The sequence below is a fragment of the Mus caroli genome, unplaced genomic scaffold, assembly GCF_978045245.1.
Source record: "Mus caroli unplaced genomic scaffold, Mus_caroli_1 scaffold_7, whole genome shotgun sequence".
In the NCBI taxonomy this organism is placed as follows: Eukaryota; Metazoa; Chordata; class Mammalia; order Rodentia; family Muridae; genus Mus; species Mus caroli.
Genome location: NW_028227262.1, coordinates 22399230 through 22420349, shown reverse-complemented (window position 1 = coordinate 22420349; position 21120 = coordinate 22399230). Strand labels below are relative to the sequence as shown.

The following is a 21120-nucleotide window of genomic DNA, read 5'->3' as shown; positions in this document are numbered from 1 at the left end:
TAAGATAGACCTCATCTAAGAAAAACAAAAAGAAAATAAAAAAGAGATACAGGAAAGATGAGAAGAAAGAGAGGGATGGAGGGACAGAGGGATGGAGGGGAGTGAGAGGAAAGGGAAGGAGAGGAAGAAGGTGGGAAATAGAAAAGCAGATTTGTCACACCTTATAGTGGATAAAGTTATTACGTCCTCCTCCATCTGCCGTATATAACCTGCTCAACATATTTTTCCAATAGTATATTCTGCTCTTTGTCTATAAAGTAGGAATCTGACACAGGGTATATAAGCTGTGAAATACAAATCATACTCTCTGAAGTTGTAATTGCAGCAAGCTCATCTCTCTTTCTCAAAGAGCACTCCAGTGACAAATGCTTAGCAACCAAGCCCGCTGGGTGTGCAGGGAGGCAGATGTGCCTTCAGGGAAGGTGCTAGAGCAGTCACAGAACGTTCAAACAGAAACTTAATCATCTGCTCCAACCATTTCACATCACAGGTCAAGACCACGGGCCAGGGAATAAGGCTCATGTCCATGGCTGGTACTTTCTAGATGAACAGCAAGTGACTTCCTGAAGGTAACACAGCAGGAAGATACAAGGTGACATTTGATTCCCATCTGCTCTGACTAATTCTGGATTGAAGGATCAGAGTAACAAAATACCAGAAACTCTTTCAAGGTTCAGGGGATTCAGAAAAGGAGCAATTACCACAGCACCAACAGGCGAGAGCAGCTAGTCCTCTCTCCTTTTGCCTTAGCATGGAAGGGGAAACTACACCAGACACCTTTAAGAGGATTGACCAGCAGCCACAAAATGAGCCATGTGGGAAACTAATGGCTAGTATCTCCATGGACTCAAATGCAATAGAGTGACGGGGCTTCCATTCTCCATAAGTTTCTTGATAGACTGCTTGGGGTACACTTTTGTATAAGTTGCAAACAAAATTTCCTCCAAAGACAAAAAGAGGGTGGAGACAGGGCAGTACAAACTAACTGGAAAAACACCAGATGAAAGAATCAAGAAGTGTTGAATTGCTACAGGGCTTCTCAGATCACTTCATGTGTGTTTATGTGCAGTGTGGGCATCCGTGAGGCACTGTCTCTGAAAGCAGCGCCTGGAGGTGCTATCCACACAGAATGTCATGGAAGATGACATGTTCTGCACAGCCAGGTAACTCGTAGAGGAATTGCTCTGGCTAAGTTGGTTGCTGAGCATTCATCCAAGGAAAGGACCAGACAGGAGGGAAGAAATTTAAGGTGCAACAGGTGGGGTGTGAGTGGGACATGAGGGAAAGAGCAAAGACCAGGAATCTCAGACAAAAGCTACATCAAGGAGTTAACACTTGAGTAATGTCTCCTGTGAGTCTTCAGAAAGTGCCTGGCACCATTAGGATATTTGTAATGCAGAGCAGAGCAGAGCACTTTTAGATTCACAGTCTCCTCTCCTCTTCTCTCTTCCCCTCTCTTCCCATCCCTTCCTTTCTCCCTCTTCCTCCTGTCCCTCCCCATTTTTGCCCTCTTACAGCACCTGTATTGAACCTAGAGCCTCTTTCATGAGATTCAAGTGGTTTAAAACTGAGCTACAACCCCAGCCCTCATAATACCTTTGACACAGGTCCTTTAAGGAGCCCAGGTTGGCCTTAAACACTCTCTGTAGCCCAGGTGGGCCTCAAATTTTTATTCTTTCTATCTCAGCCTCTTGAGTACCTGTGGTTGTTTGCATGTGCCTCATGTGTGGCTGGGAGTCTCTTCCTGCCTTCCTGTTCCATGTAGGCTAGCCTGACTCTGTGTGCCACTCAGGTCAGCCCACTTACTTGCAAATTAAAGACAGTCCTGGCCGCTGTATATAGAGCAGATGCTCTATCTGAAAACCAAGTCGTAGTTTCCACTGACTTGTAATCCCAGTGAAGAATGCTCACCTCACACACATGATTAAAGGCACATTCATAACTCTGCTACTGAGGCAGGAAGCACCTCACCTGTGCGCTCAAGCAACCCAGTCACTCTGCCCAGCAAGAGCAGCCCAGATGTCAGGCAAGGGGTGCGCTGACCACGTGACCTGTCCACACTCGGCTAGTTCCCAGTCCTGTAGGTGGTGTACTCTGACCTCAGCAGCTTATCATTCATAGTGATCGCTCAGGAACTTATCTTAGTCTGTGGCATTTTCAGCATGGAATCGGGTTTCTCTATAAAAAGGATGTTAAAGCCTCCTCACATAAGGCATCTTTGTTAGAACCAAGTGTTCAATGACTGCAAATGAAAGCATGAAAAATATATGATATGTGTGTGTATGCATATGTGTGTATATATATATATATATATATATATGTATATATACATATATGGAGAGAGAGAGAGAGAGAGAGAGAGAGAGAGAGAGAGAGAGAGAGAGAGAGAATAACTAACTACATGCTACTGAATGTTTATTGGATGCCAGGCTTCCTGTGTGCCAGACCAGAGTTAACGAGATCTCTCACACTTCTACCCGAGACTCCATTGGTCATGCTTGTTTCACAGAAGAGTTAAAACGCAGAGCCTCCTAACTCTCCCAATGTCACACACTCCACAGAATGGGGGTGGCAGTGTCCAGCACTGACTCGCTTCAAGGCATGTGCACTTCATCTTCTGCCTGCACTATTGTCAGGATGGCATCCTCATCCAGCATGGCCCTGTGGGGTGGGACATGTCATGCTGCACGCCTGCAAAAGTGTCACCTTGGGGTCTAAATACAGTTGGGACTCCTTCTCAGAGTCCCCACTCTGAAGCATATACTTCAATGCATGCCCCCTTGTTTCTCCACTGGGAGAAAAGACTCAGATCTATTTGGCTACAGCTGCCATTTCCTTTGGTTGCAGTGGAGGGAGGCATTAGAATTGTGAATATAGCAGCCAGGTCTACTTCCTAGGTCTATTGACTGAATGTTGTTCTGCAAGTTTGCCTACCCTCGCAAATTTTTAAATTTTTCTATGGCCCACTTTCAGTAAAACTTAGTTCCAATAAGAAAATAATTATCTTCTGCACCAACAACCTTTCACACACACACAGACACACACCACATGCACAGGCGTGCACACACCTTGTCCTAGTCCATTTTCTGTTGCCATGGTAAACACCACAACCAAAAGCAACTTGGGGAAGTGAGAATTTATTTTGGCTTACCGCTTACAGTCCATTATGAAGGGAATCAGGGCAGGAACTGAAGGCAGGAACTGGAGCACAAAGCATGAAGGGGTGTTGCTTACAGGCCCACACTCATTGCTCACTCAGCCTGCATTCTTACACAATCACTTGCCCAGGGATGGTACTGCCCCTGGTGAGCTGGGCCCTCCCACATCAACTGTCAATCAAGGCTTGCCTACAGGTCAATCTCATAGAAGCATTTTCTCAGTTGAAGTTCCATCTTCCCAGAGTCTGGCTTCTGTCGAGTTGACAAAAATTAGCCAACACATACCTACTGGGGAAACTGAGGCAGACACATGCTGAATGAAGGCTCATGGTGGATTTTCTTGTATACCAGCCTGGTCTAACTTCTTCTGCCCTACTGCAGGAGGTAGATATTTTTCTGGCTTTCAGGAACGAAAGATGTCCCTGAGGAAATATGACTAACATGTCGGTTCCTCTCAGAATTCTAAGGCTTTATCACCGACTGACTCTGGCCTCAACTGACCTTTTGAATTCCAGGCCTGAATCATTTTAATAAAATTATAGGTAAAGCAAGAAAATGGGGAGAGCCTTTACTCCCCCCACTTGAGGTCCTTATGCTGGGACAGTTACAACCCTGCAGCCATTTAACTTCTGAGCAACAAAGTTCAAGCCGGGAGGTTTCACCGGAAAGCTTGTATTTGTCACATTTGTAAGAATCATCCAAAGGAGGAAAGAGTCATTTTTGGCTCATGGTTTCAGAAGGCTCAGACGTTGGGTGCTGGGCCTCATGCACTTGAACAGAAAGAATTGTGTGGCCCAGACATTGTTTTACCTTGTGATAGATAGGAAGCAGACAGAGAGAACAGGATTGGGGCTGGGACATATCTTGCAACACAGAACATCAAACACCCTAACATCACAGCCAGACACCCTTTCAAACACATCCCCTGAGTGACTTACTTCCTACTGCCTTCCTGAGCCCTACCTCCTCAAGTTCACACCACTTATTGAGGACCAAACATGCACTATAGAAGCCTTTAGGGACGTATCATATTCAAAATATGACATAGTGAGAGCCAATTGCAAACATCCTAGGCAAAGAGGCAAGCGAGAAGCCAGGGATGAGCATGACGTCACACAGAACGTGACAGGTGGGTACCAAGTGCCAACCCTCATCTCGGAAATCCACTCACTCTCACTTCTGAGTCCATGTTCTAAATCCGTGTCTGTCCTGGGCAGCAGGAATGGAACAGTGGGTTCTTATTCCTTGACTTCATGCAAGTAGAAGGTAACTCTCAAAGATGAAATGACCAAGCACTGCCTTGTTTTGTCTTGGCCTGTGCTATAGTTTGCAGATTGAATCTTTGGTGTGTGTGTGTGTGTGTGTGTGTGTGTGTGTAGATCAGATGTCAGTGCCAAGTATCTTTCATGGACCTGGAGCTCATTAATTCACCCAAGATAGTGTGCCTGCTCGCCCAGGGATCACCTTGTCTCTGCCCCTAGCTCTGGGATTACGGCATCCACTCCTCCTGTATTGAATATCTTCTAATGTGGGTGCTGGGGACTAAATTCAGATTCTCGTACTTGAATAACAGACACTTCACCCACTGAATCATCTCCCCAGACAGCCCCTGGGGTTTTGTTTGTTCCTTTGTCCTCTTTTAGTTGGTTGGTTGGTTTGGTTTGGTTTTTGAGACAGGGTCTTACATAGTGAAGGCTGAACCTAAATTCATATGTGGCTGAGGACCGCTTTGTATCTCTGCTCCTCCTCTGCCTCTACTTCCCAAGGGCTGGGACTGCAGGTACACATGACATCCAGCTCTTACAGCTTGTATCTTTAATGTTCTCCAAAAGCCTCCCACTACTGGAAAGTAACAAAAACTTTTAAGATGACATTGGGAGTCTCGGCTCCTCCCGGGTAGTTAGCAAGCTGAACATAGGACCTATGAGGCCGGACATCTTGTCTTTCAAAAGAAAGACACCCAAACTCCAGACCTGTGTATAAAGTGCTGTTTCTTGAAGTTACATCTGGCCCATGAACCAAAAGTGACACTTTAGGACCACTCATAAGAAGTAGACACCCTGTAGTGGCAATGTAGGACAACTCCTAAGGGATAGACACCCCGCAGTGGCTCTTTGGAATGTTTGCAGTCCTGTTACATCAAGTACCAGAAGGATACCTGTGAAAAGTGAATGAATGAATGAATGAATGAATGAATGAATGAATGAATTCAACAGACACCCACATTCAGGGCAATGTGCTGGGCTCCTACTGGTTCACACAGGTGGGCTCATAGGTAAACACACTCTGCCATGAAGCACAGACAACAGGCTTCAGTAGACAGCACAAACTATCTTCTCTGTCTTTCCAGACTTTTCCTTTTCTTTTCAGCAAAGCTGGATTACCTGAAAGCAGCCCAGAGCCGTTCTGAGTTATGGTTCAGCCACCATGGCTCCTTTAAGCTTTATTTTCCTGACCCCCAGTCCTGTGATTTATGAAGGAGATCTTTAACTCAATGGAAACACCCCCCTCCTTCTTCCCGAGTTCAGAGCAAAGGGGCACAGGGAAGCAACAAGAAGCCGGTTTCGGCCTCCCAGGGCTTCAGGAGATAGTCGAGCTCCTGGATAAGATGCTAGTAGTATTTTTCATCCCTTCCCTCGTCTCCCAAACAGGCATCTCTAAAGAGCTCTCCTTTTCTGCATTTTCCATCTCTGACTATTTCCTCCACTTTAGACGCTAAATTTAACAGAAAACCCCAACCTTGAAAGTTGAAGAAACTCTTAACAGGGCAGAATAGAAGCCGGCGTGTGGCTGCCGGGGCCATCACTCTCATGCCTCCCTGCTCAGTGCTGAATAAGGCTGTTCCTCCCAAGGCAGCACTACCTAACCCTTCCATAGCATAGAAGGCAGCTGCCAGATGCTGGTTCTCCAGCCAGGCCTGCCAGGAAGGGAGAGGGGAAAGATCAAATTCAAAATCACGTCGCTATACTTCCCATGGGCCACTCTGCCAAACAGTGTGGCTGGGTGGGAAATGAACAAAGTTACTCACTTCTGTTTCAGTTCACACAGTCCTTTGGTTTCCCGTTGTCTTTAGGAAGGTGCTGGGATCAGATAATAATCAGGGGTCCTGGAATCCACTCTGCCCCAGTGTCTTGCGGTGTTGAATTTAGCCCTTTCGATTCTCTGCCTCTGTTTCCTCTTTCTTACGTGAGACATTTACCACCCACTTTCAGCTCTCACACCCCATCCATCTGCAACCCTTTGGAACTGTTCCTTGTGCAGCTTGGGAAGGGAAAGGAAGAGGCCCCCGTCTGGGTTTAGTTAGAAACAAGTTTGCTTTTTTAAAAGACTTCTATTTTACCCACCCCAGTCTTCCAAGATACATCCGCACATTTCTGTATATGAGATCACATCCTAGGGAAAATTATTTTAGGAAATTCTACTGTGACTCCTCTAGGCAAACAGCCTTCTGGTACAACCAAGAACTATCCAGATTATATGCATATATACGTATATGAGTATATGCATATCATAGTCTATTGAAATAATTGCAGTCAACAGGGACACTGTCTTCGTTTGAGGATGCAGGTGGCCTGCCTGGCTCCAATTCAGCCTCTCACTCAGTGTCACTGAGGGCCCCTCAACTAGTCAGAGCTGGCCACTCCCTTTAACTGGCAGGATCATCTGGGCCTCATCATGCTACCTTGAGAGGCTACTGGTATTAGCGCCCTTGTTTTGCAGATGTTAAAACTGAAGCTTGAGCCGAGTGGTGGTGGCGCACGCCCTTAATCCCAGCACTTGGGAGGCAGAGGCAGGCAGATTTCTGAGTTCGAGGCCACCCTGGTCTACAGAGTGAGTTCCAGGACAGCCAGGGCTACACAGAGAAACCCTGTCTCGAAAAACCAAACAAAAACAAAAACAAAAAACCTGAAGCTTGGTGAGGTTAAATGAGGTGCAGACTCAAGTTCAACTTTAAAGGCAAACAAGTTATGCATCTCTTAATCCAAAAACAATAGGGCAGGCATGCACCCTTGCTCCAGGCTGGTTCCCTCATGAAAAGCATCAAGGAGCTGGCAGTAGGCAGAACATCCTGGGTTGTGTGTAACCCCCAGGAGAGCTAAAGCTCCCAAATAGAGACAAACAAGTTGGGAAGCTAGCTTGTTCCAGCGGCGGAATCCCCTGTGCACCCATCTTAAAGGAGCGCAAAGAAGCTGGAGCAAATCTTAGAGATGGACGCTAAAAGCTGCTGCTCAGCAAAGCAGAGAAGGGTCAGGGCAGCCTGAGGGTGGCTGGGGAACAAATGAGTGGTACGGATGAGGCAATGGTGACCGCAGTAACAAGGGGCTCAAAGGGAAGAAGTTCCATATCTAAGGTGAATGGACAGGGAGATGTGGGCATATAAACAGGTGCAGATACTGATCTCACAGATGCAGGTGCAGCTGTGGGTGTAGATGCAGACACAGACACAGGTGAAGATGGATGCAGACAGAGATGCAGTATCTGATGCAGACAGACACAGAGGCATACAGATACAAACAGAGGTGAAGTGGCAGATGCACATGAAGATGCAGATATAGATGCAGATAGTTACAAACAGAGGTGCAGTCAGTGCAAACAGACATGGATGCAGACATAGATGCAGATCCAGGGGCAGATAGAAATGAAGATGCAGATGCAGGTGCAGACAGAGTGCAGTAGCAAATGCAGCCAGAGATGTGGATGCAGAGAGAGATTCAGATGCAGGTGCAGATATAGATGCAGATAGATGCAGAGGTGCAGCAATGCAGACAGAACCAGATGCAGACATAGATGCAGACAGATACAAATGGAGATGCAGGTGCAGAGTGCAGTCGCAAATGCAGACAGAGATGAAGATACAAGTGCAGATATGCATGACAGACAGATAGAGATGAACACACATGTGCAGATGCAGATGCGGATGGATACAGACAAAGATGCAGGGACAAATGCAGACATAGATGCACATACCGGTGCACCGACAGACAGGAACAGATGGAGACACAGGTGCAGATGCAGACAGACACACAGAGAGACGGAGATGCAGGTGCATAAGGATACAGATGTAGACTCAGGTGGAGACACAGAAGACGACGCAGATACATATACAGAGCTCACGTGCTTTCCAAGCCTGTAGAAAAACGCATTAATACCTGCAGCTTTCCTATCAGAGATACACTGATAGGCAAATAATAACCTACACATAGTCAGGAAACACAGCCATGGTTTTCTCACTCAGTACCAGAAACACCCAGACATGCATTCTGCCCATAACACTGGCAGTGGATCACACATATCTGCGAGCCCTTGAATATGTCATAACCCCTCTTACCTCAGTCTCTCTTGCCAACCAAAGAGGACAACTCAACTGCCTGCCTGCCTGCCTACCTACCTACCTATCTTGTTTCAGTATGCAAAAATATGATAATCAATATTATCCATATTTAATTTTTTATTACTTTATGGCTATGGGATGATTTACCTGCATGTGTGTGCATCATGTGCATTTTCGGTTCCTGCAGAGACCAGAAAAGGGGGTTGGATCCCCTGGAACTGGAGTTAGAGCTGTGTATTACTATACAGGTTCTGGGAATTGAACCTTGGTCTTGTGGAAGAACAACCAGTCCTCTTAAATGCTGAACCATCTCTCCAGACCCAAAATATTCAATCTTAAAATAGAGATTGCTCTTTTAAACACTTTGCATATATTAATTCATTCAGCCCTAAGAACAGCCCTATCAGATCAATGTTGATATTATCCCCCATGTAACAGAAAGGGAAACTGAGTTGCAGGACAGCTTCATACTTGCCTGGGGTCACACAGCAGGAAAGGATTTAAACCTGAACCCCTCCCTGGCTCATCACCACTTTATTCTAAAGCAGTGACCCTCAACCTGTGAGTCATGACCCCTTTCGGGGAAGTGGAGTGTCAAAAGGACCTTTACACAGAGGTCACCTAAGGCCAATCGAAAACACAGATGTTTACATTACAATTTATAACAGCAGCAACATTGCAGTAATGAAGTAGTAGCAGAAATGAATTTATGGTTGGAGGGTGGGGGGTCATCACAACCTGAGGAACTGTATTAAAGGGTCACAGCATTGGGAAGGTTGAGAACCACTGCTCTGAAACCTAATACCAAAGAGCCCCACCCAGGTTTCAGAAGATCGTAAAGGGCAAGAACCCTTGGGGTTCCTTACCCATGGGAGGCTGTAGAGTACCTTCAGCTTCCTCAGCAAGGGTATAAGAGCTCAGCCAGAGTGCTGCAGACGCTTACAGCTGCATGACAGTCACATCCCTGCTGCCGGGAGCAGGTTCGTCTCCAGGAGACAGCGGTTGTCAAGCCCCCCAGAGAACAGCAAGCTTGTCAAAAATAGCAGCTCGTAGACTGCATAGCTGCAACTTCCTTTCCAAATGTCGGCTTTGCTTTCACTGAAGGGCCCGGGTCTGAATGCACTCTGTGCATCCAGCAGCAGACTGCCCTAAGGTTCCAGGATAGTTTCTAACGGCAGACCTCTGCATGGAGGAGTCTAAAAGGATTTGGAAAGCAAATCTTACCGCTTAACCCATGGGTCTGTGGACTCGACTCAGGGAAATTTCCTCTTTAATCTCAGTGATGAGGTTAGAGTTAATTTTTTTAAAAAATTGTCATAAACCTGAGCTGGGTAGGCTCCGAAGAGGTGGAGGTTAGACCAGCATTAGCACTGAGTTTCTGACTAGTGGGTCTCTTTCCCTCTTTTATACTGGGAATGAGTCAATATCTTTTAGGAATAACCCTTCAAAACCTGTAAATGGCAGCTCCTCCCCCTCTGTAGGAGCTGTGTAAACAAGTGCATGAGGACAAAGAGAGAGCAGAGAGACCAGAGGAGCCACTCAGAGTAAAAAAAAAAACACCACAGTCTGCAGTCCCATGAGGCCCTAGAACCCAGAGCAGGAAGATAGCAGCAGGAGAAGCAGGCGCCCATCTGTCCCCATCCCAGTGGCCTGTGTCTGGCAATATGTGTCCTCCCTCCAAAGCCCTGGGCTCCAGGCCTCATTCTGCCATGAGGTGTCTGTGCAGAGGAGTCTAAAAGGGACATGGGCAGTGACTCCTACAGCTGAACTCATGAATTCCTCTTCCTCCCGTAAGTGACCATGACACATCAGAAGGAGAACACACTTCCCTTCCTCAGGCAATAACACACCGTCAAGACCAAGCAGAGCTAAGGCAGCAGTTCCAGCAGACGGCTCAGGGAGCCTGGCATCTCCTGGGAATGGGATCTTTCTTGGCATTTACATGGAGATGCAAGGTGAGAGAAATAGCACTGCCAGCCAAGCCTGCGTCACAGAAGCGAGGGATTGAGGGCAGAAGACAAGCTGTAGAATGAGAGGTGTCACGTGGAGGGAAAGACCCAGAGGAAGGACAAGGCTCTGCGGGCATCAGGAATCCAAAGGGACACCAGGCTGAGCTCTTGTAGGCAATATGAAATGCATGATTAACTCCGACCGCCTTAGTTTAAGCAAAGCCTGGAGGACTGCAGGCTCCTGTCTACAGAGCTAAAAAGAGTTAATGATGACCTTGGGGAAGAGTGGAAGAGGGTGAAGAAGAACTACATTTAGTTGTCGATGCTTACAGATGCAAGGATTTGGCGGTTTGGGGAGCATTAAGGGGTTGTTTTGTTCAGAAAGAAAAAACGAAGTCCTTGAGCAAGCCCTTGACCCTACTCCTGTGTACTATGACACACGCCATACCTACTCACCAAAGAGTGGCCTGATGGGTCTTCAGAGAAATACTAAGCATGTAAACCTCATGAAAGCTTGACGGTCAAAATCAAACACCACAACAGACTCACATACACCACCCCCACACATGCCACATACGTACCACAAACATACCTATACCACACACACCACACATACCCCACAGACACCCCACACACATATACCACACACAAAAAAACACACATACATATACCATACCCCATATTCATACCTCCCACAGACACACCCCACACCCCATAGAGACCCCACAGATACTACACACACACACACACACACACACACTAACACAGATACACATACACACATACCACCCCACCACACACACACATATCACAAACACACATATACACACATCACAGAGACCCCACACACACACCACAAACACCACCGACACACAGACACACACCCCAAGAGACCTCACAGACACAAACACACCTACCTCACACACCACACATACTACACACATACCTTACAGAGACAACACACACACTACACATGTCACATACTACAGACAACACATACACATACTACACACCACAGACATCCTCATAACCACTTCACACCACAGACATACACACATATACTTCACAGAGCCCTCACAGACACCATACACACACATACACTGGGACACATGGACACACACACACACCACTTCTTGGTATTTTGTGACAGCTGCAAGGAGCAGCTACAGGATAAATCTGAAGGTGCCCACATGTCAGAAGAAAAAGAACTGCCACTCTGATCCACATAGCATGCATATGGACCACCCTCTTTAATTTATAAAACCAGACCTTTGTCCCAGGTCAAAAGAAGACTTGGGTTATTAGACTCCTGTCTCCCTCACCCAAGCCATATGACTATCACTACATCTGTTTTCGAGCAGTTATGTCACCCTCAAAAGTTCTCTGGTACTCCTTTAACACCCTGTGTTGATCCTGGCATGTCCTGATGGCCACCAGAACATACTGAGGTAGAGAGGACTTCACCCTATGCTTCGGGGCAGGGACGGTCCACACTCTCCCTATGGACTAGCCAGTGAACCCTGGCTTTCCACATCAAGAAGTGCCCCCTGTACTTTACACCTCCAGGAATGCCTTTTCTTCCTGCCCTTCCTTGAGCACACAAGCGACCAGCCAGAGGCTAAGGAAGCCTTCATGTGCGTGCAGAGAAGTTATGGGGTCTGCCTCGAGTTAAGGCTTCCTCCTGGCTAGTCCAATTTTCTGTTTTACCCTTTTACAATTTCTTTTATTTCAACCTCTCTGCAAAACTCCTAAGGTGGAAGGACCCTGAGATGGACCTACTCCAGGACTAAATCACTGAGTATCTGAGATTCAAATTCACTGTCTGTATTTCTGTCTTTATGTATGCCTCTCTGTCTGTCTCTCACCACATTCTTTCCTCCTGTCATCTTTTTTCTTTTATCCTAGCATTTTCATGCTCAAGAAATCTCCAGAAGACATTTTACTAACAGAGTAGAATCTCCTAGGATTGTGTATGTGCTGCCCCCCCTCCCAGGAACAGAGAGTGGGCAAGGGAAATATGGGGCCCAGGGAAACAGGGAACCCTCTTGACATAATCCCAGGTCACAGCTATCCTGTAGTTCAAGATATGCCCTCCCCCAGCAATGCTGAAGAGGCTCCCCAAAGCCAAAAGATGTGGAGAGGAAGAGAAAGGAGATAGAAATATACATGCAGGGCAGATGCCATTTAAATGGGGGGGGGAGAGAAGAGAATCAGGGGAGGAAAAAAAGACAGAGTGGGAAGGAGAGGAAGACTGGGAGAAAAGATAGAGAAAAATCAAGGGGAGAGAGAATCAGAAAATAGGAGACAGAATCAGATGAAGGTAGACAGAGCCGCACAGCAGGAAAGATGGACAACAACACTGTGCTTTCCCCAGACACTGAGCCCAACCCCCCTCCCCATTCTGTCAAGGATGAAATACCTCTACTGGGGGACCTACCTCAGAGGCAAGAAAGGCCAGCTGTCCCTTGCTCCTCTGGGATGCTAGGCAGGAGGGGTGTCCTCATCCCAAGCAGAAATTGGCAGTCCCAGAGAATCCTCTGGGAGCCCCCACTGGCTTACGTCAGTCATTGAGATGGCTTGAACCCCACCTTCTCGAGCAGCTGTGATCCTATTCCAGCTGCTGAGGCAGCACACGGTGGTGCAGGGTCTCTTGATGACACAGTTACATCGTCCACATGGAGGCTCAGAAGCAGGGAGAGCTCACTGGACAAAATTCTCCACAAAAACTTGATAGAGTCACAGCCTCTCAGTTTCTGTCTGACATCTTAAGAATCACTTCTGTAATTTTGCCAGGAGCAGTGCTGCTCCCTGGGAGGGAGGAGTTTCATCTTTCTTGATCTCTCTTAGGGCTGGGAAGAACCTGCGCCTGAGATGACAATACCATGACATCCCAGATTGGTGTCATCTGTGTCCTCAAGGCCCAGTCTGGCTGCGATGAAGGGGACATTTCATATCCCTCTCTGAGGTCTTCTTTTGAAAACCTTAACCTTGCTTTTGGCTGAATTGGGCAGGTTTTAAGCATTCAAGTTTCTGAAGACTCAGAGTAAGATGTGGCAGCTTCCATGACCATACAGGGAACCAGGAAGAAAGGTCTAGGCAGGAAGTGTTGGGAATCTACTCCCTCCACATTGTCAAAGGTCCTGAGTCCTTATTTTAGTTCTGCCAATGCCTAAGCCAATAGATTGGAGGTGTTCCCGTGTGAGAAGCTGGGATATGTAGTCAGTTCTCCCTTGATACCCAAATCAGTAGAGAGAACAGTCTGGAAGGTTGCTACAGCAACCAGAGTCCCTGGAGAGCCTGGCTCTCCACAAACCTTTTACTTTCAGGCATGCTCTGACTTGAAAAGGCAATGTTTGCATAAGGACAGGAACAGTGATGAGGGTGACAATCTATACATACACAGAGGTCCATGCACACATGTCCCCCCATCCACCCTCAGCTGGGGGCATCCCTTTGGCCACTGGGGTGGGCATGGAGTAACTAAAATCATTGGAAACAGAAATTACTTTCTTACTGGCCTTAGAGTAGATCTCTGAGTCTCAGCCATCTCAGTCTTTTACTATGTTGCAGGCTTGGAGAAGTTAAGCTCCCAGAAAAGGTGACTTCTGGCCACCAAGTCTAATGCAAGAATACACTCTTTTTCTGAAGGGTGAGAGAAAGGATGGAGAGACCCAGGCCAAGATGCCAGGGAGCGACTTAGAGAGCTGATGTCCTACAATGGCCTAGTCTTAGGCTTTGGATCCATGGTAGAAAGTTCTGGGGAAAGGCCTTGCCTTTGAGAGATAGGCAGGCAGTATAGTGAACTAAAACTCAAGGCCATTACTATAACTCACACATTTGCATAGCATCCTCCCCACCCTCCTGGGTGAGTTTATTGATAATTCCCCATGAGGTAAGGAGGCGAAGACATTAATGTTCTCATTTAATGGGTGGGGGAAACTGAGGCACAAAGAGGGACCATGACACCAGGGTTACCCTGTAAAGCTGTGGCAAAACTGTGGAGCCACAGTGGTCTCTCAAGCCAACCATCAAGGTCACTCCTTCCTAAGTTGTTCTTCAGGAAAAAAAAAATCTTTTGAAAAACCATTCCCTTCAAAGAGTCTTAAAGCATCAATAGAAAATTAAAAACACATTAACAGTCCTTTGAGTTTCAGAGCTGTACCCATGAGAACTGAGGACAGTGTATCACAGTTTATCAAAGGCAAAACTGAATGGCAATGTTACTGGGGAGGGGGCAGTGGGCAGCTGGGAGGGTGGCAGTGATTTCACAATGGGAGAAGATGGCTTGGTCCAAGTAGGAATGACCGAGTTACCTTAGCAGGCCCAATGCAGCTCCAAAGGAAGAGCTGAGCAGACAAACGTTTGCTTGACTCAGCAAAATCCTCTAAGAAAGCGGCTGCCAACAAAATGACCGTGCCCTTTCCTGGCTCCCAACCAAAGACTGTTGCCTGTGGCATAAGAGGAAAGCTATGCTGGCATTCAATGTGTGAACTCACCTGTCTGTAGGTTACAGCTGAGATTTCTTTATAAAAACAAATCCATCTGCAATCCTAGGTCAGATTCCCAGGAAGGAGGGTGGAGGATATCTTAAAGAGGTCTGAGCTAATCTGGAGGAATTGGCTGCTGTCTGCAGCAGAGTCCCTCTGTTCTAAGTGACAGTCTCTGCTAAGTGGCACCTTGCTTCAGATATGTGGTCCAACCAGTCCTTTGGCTCTGGTCAGCCTTTTCTCCTGTCTCTGTGGTTCTATTTTCCAGTTCCTCTGCACACGAAGGTGCTTGCACAGAAAAAGAACTTGGCTCTGAGAAAGTGCCAAGTTTCTTCCTGGAAGCGCAAAGAAGGCATGGAATCAGAGTGGTGAGGATTAATGTAGACCCCTGCCAGCATCTCCTGTGACAGATCACAACTAGCGAAATCCACTGGCCCCCCATTGGTCTAAAACTGACCTTCATGTCCTTCAAATAATCCAGTTGGGTAGTATTTTCTCTAATTCCATCCAAATTTAGCCATATCTTTCAAAGCCGTGCAGCTAGTAGCTCTACCAGTCAGAGGATGGCTTGGGCACTAAAATGCCAAGCTGAAATCTTTTCCATTCTCCAGATTCTGCCAGTGACCAAATGACCAGAAGCTGAGTAAGGAAGGTGCATGACCCAAAGCAAAGGACACTAAAGAAGGGACCTGAGTGTAGCTGCTTCCTATTCTATTGGTGTCACCATTCCTAGAGATATTACAAGACCCAGGCATGAAAACTCAGTCTTGAGGGAAGATCAGTCAGAAATGTGCATCTCATCCACGTGACTGATGGGCATGATTGGGTGGCACCGTTGAAATTTCCAAAATGTCACTAAGATGGAGGAACCTCGAATGCTGCGAGGATCGAGCAACAGTCTAGAGTCCAGATATTTGGTCCAGGATGCCATGTAAGGGGGGAGGGGGGATCGAGGTCCTCTGGAGCTAAGGCGGAAGTAGTGAGCATGAGAAGGAAGCCTGAGAGATGACTTGCTCAGAGCTCCTGTTTTCCTGCAGGCCTGCCCGCATCCATCAAACCTCGGTGAGCATCCTTTTCTCCGCATAAGCTCGATGTGGAGTTGGAAGGTAGCTGGGCCGGCGTTCCCGTGAAGCCTCGGCAAAGTCAGGTTTGCCAAGCCCATTGTCCGTTGCCTTCAAGTCCGGAGTGGGCTGCCCACAAGTGACGTGGGTATACTGGCCTTGCTCCTCCTGCTCCGTCTCTCGGTGGTAGAAGTAGTTGAAATTGGAGACAATGACCGGTACCGGTAATGCAATGGTGAGGACCCCAGCAATGGCGCACAGTGAGCCCACAATCTTGCCCCCTACCGTCATGGGGTACATGTCCCCATAACCTACCGTGGTCATTGTAACCACAGCCCACCAGAAGGCATCTGGGATGCTAGGGAAGAGCGAGTCAACATCATCAGCCTCTGCGAAGTAGACAGCGCTGGAGAAGAGGATGACTCCGATGAAGAGGAAGAAGATGAGCAGCCCGAGCTCCCGCATGGACGCCTGTAAGGTCTTACCCAGGATCTGCAGCCCCTTGGAATGGCGGGAGAGCTTGAAGATTCGGAACACCCGGACCAGGCGGATCACCCTGAGGATGGCTAGGGACATGGCCTGCTGCCCATTCTGACCACTGCCACCACTCACAGACTGCTGCTCGTGACGTTGCACTAGCTCGGTGCCCAAGGTGATAAAGTAAGGGAAAATGGCCACCAAGTCAATGATGTTCATGATATTGCGAAAGAAGGCCGCCTTGCTGGGACAGGCAGAGAAGCGCACCAGGAGCTCAAATGTGAACCAGACGATACACAGAGTTTCCACCAAGAAGAAGGGGTCTGTGAAGAAAGAACCCCCGAGAGTACTAAGTGAAGATGTTCCTCCAGTCCCCAACCCCCCAGAGGGAATGCTACCAGGAAATGCATAGGAATCTTCATCCTCATCTTCTTCCTCGTGGCTCCTGGAGGCCGGAGACAAGCGGGTCCCACTACCCTCGTTGCTTCCACCGCGCCCATCTGCACGGAACTGAGGCAAGGTCTCCAGGCAAAAGATGACGATGGAGATGAGGATGACCAATACTGAGACGATGGCGATGCCTCGGGCGGGCCCGGAACTCTCCGGGTACTCAAAGAGAAGCCAGACCTGTCGCTGGAAAGGCTGGGAGGGGAGTGGTTTCTCATCCTCGCCACCTTCGGGCAGGCAACCCTCATCCTCCCGGAAGGCCGCCAGGGCTTCCTCTCCCAACTGATAGAAGCGGATCTCTTCCATAAAAATGTCCAGGGGCACATTAACCGGCCTGCGCAGGCGACCCCCAGATTGATAGTAATAAAGGATAGCGTCGAAGCTGGGTCGGTTGCGGTCAAAGAAGTACTCGTTCCTCAAAGGGTCAAAGAAACGGACTCTGCGGCCAGGGTCTCCTAGCAGCGTGTCAGGGAACAGCGACAGGGTGCGCAGCTGCGTCTCGAAGCGCAGCCCAGAGATGTTGATCACCAACCTCTCACTACTACAGCAGCCACCGCCGCCCTCGGCCTCCTGGAACTCACCCGCATCCTGTTGCTCCCCCTCCGGCCCACGGACCTCCCCCGGCGCCGCCAGCGTCAGGGATTTCTCCGATCTCATGTCACCTCGGCGGTGCGCTCCCCGCCACTAGGACGGCGCCCACGACACGAGCTCCGGAGAGCGGCACCCGCTTCCCAGCTTTGGCTGTGCCCTCCTTTAGGGTGGGGCCCGTGCTCTGACCTGGCGGTTAGGTCGGTGAGCCCTGCAGCTGGTCCCTCTGCCAGGCTAGGTCTGGGAAGTGGTTCAGGCTCTCAATAGCCGCGCCTCCGTGCTCAGGATTTCTGAGATGCCTGGAACCCGCAAACTGTCGCGCGCGTGAAACTGGCTGCCCGAAAAGACGCGTGGCTTAGCTCTCGATGGTGCCTAAAACTGGGCTCAGGACCCACAGGTCCGCCCTCCAGACCTGCTGGCTCTCACCAGGTCCTGCTGCGCTTCTCCAGCTGCACAAGACTCTGGGTTGCCGCTGGTACCGAAGCGCCAGATGCGCCTCCCTCTGGCACACCAAAGACTCCTGCCCGGGCTCGGCCTCCGCCTCCGCCCTACGTCCACCACCGAACTAGGTCTGGCCAAGGTCGCGATTGCAGCCGCCACTTTCTTCCCCAGGAGCTAGCTGTTCTAGAGGCCTTGGAATCGCCCTGGGCCTGCCCGGGCGCCGAAGCGCGGAGACCCACCTCCCCACCGCTTCAAGCCTTGCCTGCACCCGCAGCAGCCCCAGCAGCAGCAGCAACAGCAGCAACAGCAGCAACAGCAGCAACAGCAGCAGCAGCAGACTCAGCTCTCAGCTCTGCCCTTCCTCCTTAACACACTCTCCAAGTGACGTGGCAGGCCCCGCCTGCTGCCCCCTCCCACCCCACTCTCACATCACACCCCTTACCCAGCCAGGGGCTGCAGCAAGCCTGGATGCTGGGGAGAGATGTATATACTTGCCTCCCCAGTAATCTTTCCCGCGCTCTCCTGGCATGCCTCTTGCTTTCTCACATTCACACACACGCCCCCACCCCCACCCCAACCAAGCCGCAGTATCCTAATAACACACCCACTCCATCCCTCCACAGTCATCTCTTCACGTTTCTGTTCACCGAGCTGACCTGCTCAGTGTATTTCAGCAAAAAGAAATCACATACGCTGGCCCACAACACACCCCTGCCCAATAAGCTATACACAGCACCTGACCCCTCCACAGCTATTTACTGGGGGTGGGGGGGAGAGGGAAAATCCATGTTTTTTATATCCATGAAGACATTTTCAACCTCTCCTGGGGGGGGGGGAATGAAGTATTTTTAAATGTCTTGAGAGCTGTCCATTTAGGCTGTGTCCCAATGTTAATTCCCCATCAGACTCTCACTTTTGCAACCTGGAAAGGCAAGGCTGCAGCTCTCCTTCAAGGCGTAGTGATAGTAAGAGGGGAGGAAAAGCCTGCCCGTGCCCAGTGCTCTCATCGAGTCCTGAGGACGTCCACCATCATCTCCATGAAAAAGCACCAGAAGACTATGGTATTGAAGAAACACTATATACAAGGAATTGCAGCCAAGAATCTTTGCTCCACGCCTCCTTTGGAGAAAAAAAGAAGAAAAGAAAAAAGTAAATAAAAAGATTCTGCAATTTATACTTATCTGTGTCAGGAAAAGGGAGGAAAGGAAAAACAAAAAGGAGGTAGTCAAAGTGTCAGTAAACAATGTAGCTATGTGTGATGAGCATCTAATAAACTCATTTTAGTTGCTTTAGCAGAAAGATGGCCTCCCTTTCTAGGCCATAGAGTCTCATTTGGTAGGATTTGGATGGGACAAACTACTCTACCTCTCTTAGAAGGCCAAAAAGGTTTCCCATCCATTCTCCCAAAGGCTTCCTCCCTAGATCGTGTGGATGAAGTCGCTGGACGGTGCACCTGGTTTCAGACTACCAGATAGCTTGCTCTTGACTTGCTGTGGCCACAGTTGATTGGCTGGCAACGGCCAGTGTTTCTTCATAAGAAAGAGCGTCCGTAGGATAAGGACAGGAATGGCACATAAGATTCTCTCAAGCCATGGGATGCATGTGTGGGTTTTTAGCCATACGATATAGACAGACTGTTTTTAAACCACAGCAGTTTTCACAACAGGTGCTTCCAGAGGGATGAGGCAGGAGAGGAAACCAGAGTTCCTGGACCTGTAGGGAAGAAATCGAGTGGAGATGATGCTGACTTCATCACACATGGAAGCTTGGGCTCCCGCCTGTCCCTCCCCAGGTCTCCTAGCCTCAACCTCTGCCTCTCTTATGTTTGACTTGGTTTCCACTCCTTCCCCTCGCTTGCACAGTTCAGTGAAGGGTGAGAGAGCAAGTCTGCTGCATTTACCCAGTCGATAGTTTTCCCATTTGCAGGCTATGTAATTAAGCAATTTAGACATCACACAAAAGTTACTCCACTCAAAGGAAAAAATAAAATAAAGCAGCAACAAGCACAGTATAGAAAACACACTCTCATCCTGTCCTGTGCTCCACAAGGATTTCCTGGGTTGCAAATTGACTTGCTCCTGATTCTTTGAGGTTTGTTTTTTGAGGTTTATCGTGACTTATTCATTTGCATGTCTGTTGTCTTCATAGCCCCTTTTCCAGAAATGGGATGTTGATGAGATCAGTAACAATGAAGCAAAATATGAGAAGAAATTGCATTCTTCTAGAAGATGGACCAGGCTTTAGCATGACTGCAGATACCCATTTGAATACTCCTGTTAAACTGGCTGTCACTGTCTGCCATCCCACAGGCAGATTTGTGGTTACCTTCAAGTCAGACGGAAGGCTGAGCCCCTAGAAAGGTTTCATTTTACGCTGGGAGGTTCCCTTGGGAGGTAGAAGCCATTAGCGAATTCATGAATCAGACTTCTGTTTTTAGTTCTTTTGTGAGACAGACTCATTCCCTGTGCCTAGATAGTTCCTCCTAAGTATATATTAAGGATGAATTTTAAAAGAATCACACCTTCAGAAGTGCCAGCTCCCTGAAGAGGAAAGGCACAAGCCTTACCTCCTTCTGCAGACACTTTGTTACTCCTCCCAGTGACAGGTGACTCCTGGGCTCTAATTTCATTTCAGCACAGACCATTTGTTTATTGTCTCTAAAATTAGACATTTGCAATGACCACCAAGGTCGGTCATTTCTTTAATTAGTCATTAACTGAGCAGCTACTTGGTGGCCACCATAGTGTCGGGGCTAAACAGGTAATAGGGAATACATTCCATTCTAGGTAGGAATTCTTACCAGCAGACAAAGAAGATATTTACACACACACACAATGTATAATAAAGAGAATAAAGATGCTATTTCCAGGACAAACATAAAAAATAAAACTTTAAGAAGTGTGCTTGATGGGGAAAGATCCTGTAATGGTTCATTTTAATTGATAATTTAACTGGACTCAGAGTTAATGATGAGACAGGATTCTGGCCATGCGTGTGAGAGGCATTTGCAGAATTTAACAGAGGAAAAAAGACCTTCCTGTAGTGTGGGTGGCACTATTCTATTGGTTGGGATCTTGGACAGCAAGACAAGCTAAGCAATAGCATTCCTTCCCCCCACCCCCCTCTTGCCTGAGTGCAAACACAGTGTGACCAGCCTATATTCCTGCCTACCCTGCCATC

The 21120-nt window shown here is 48.2% G+C and overlaps 1 protein-coding gene across 1 annotated transcript; it reads right to left on the bottom strand.

The window, feature by feature from the left end:
* Window positions 1-14986: 14986 nt before the first annotated feature.
* Window positions 14987-18269, bottom strand: Kcna6 (potassium voltage-gated channel subfamily A member 6). Its single transcript, XM_021165529.3, has one exon. The coding sequence runs from the start codon at window positions 17566-17568 to the stop codon at window positions 15979-15981; it is 1590 nt and encodes a 529-aa protein (XP_021021188.1). The 5' UTR covers window positions 17569-18269; the 3' UTR covers window positions 14987-15978.
* Between the last annotated feature and the right edge of the window lie 2851 nt (window positions 18270-21120).

Coding starts and splice junctions, on each gene's coding strand:
- Kcna6 (XM_021165529.3), bottom strand. CDS start 17,568: ATGAGATCGGAGAAATCCCTGACGCTGGCGGCGCCGGGGGAGGTCCGT.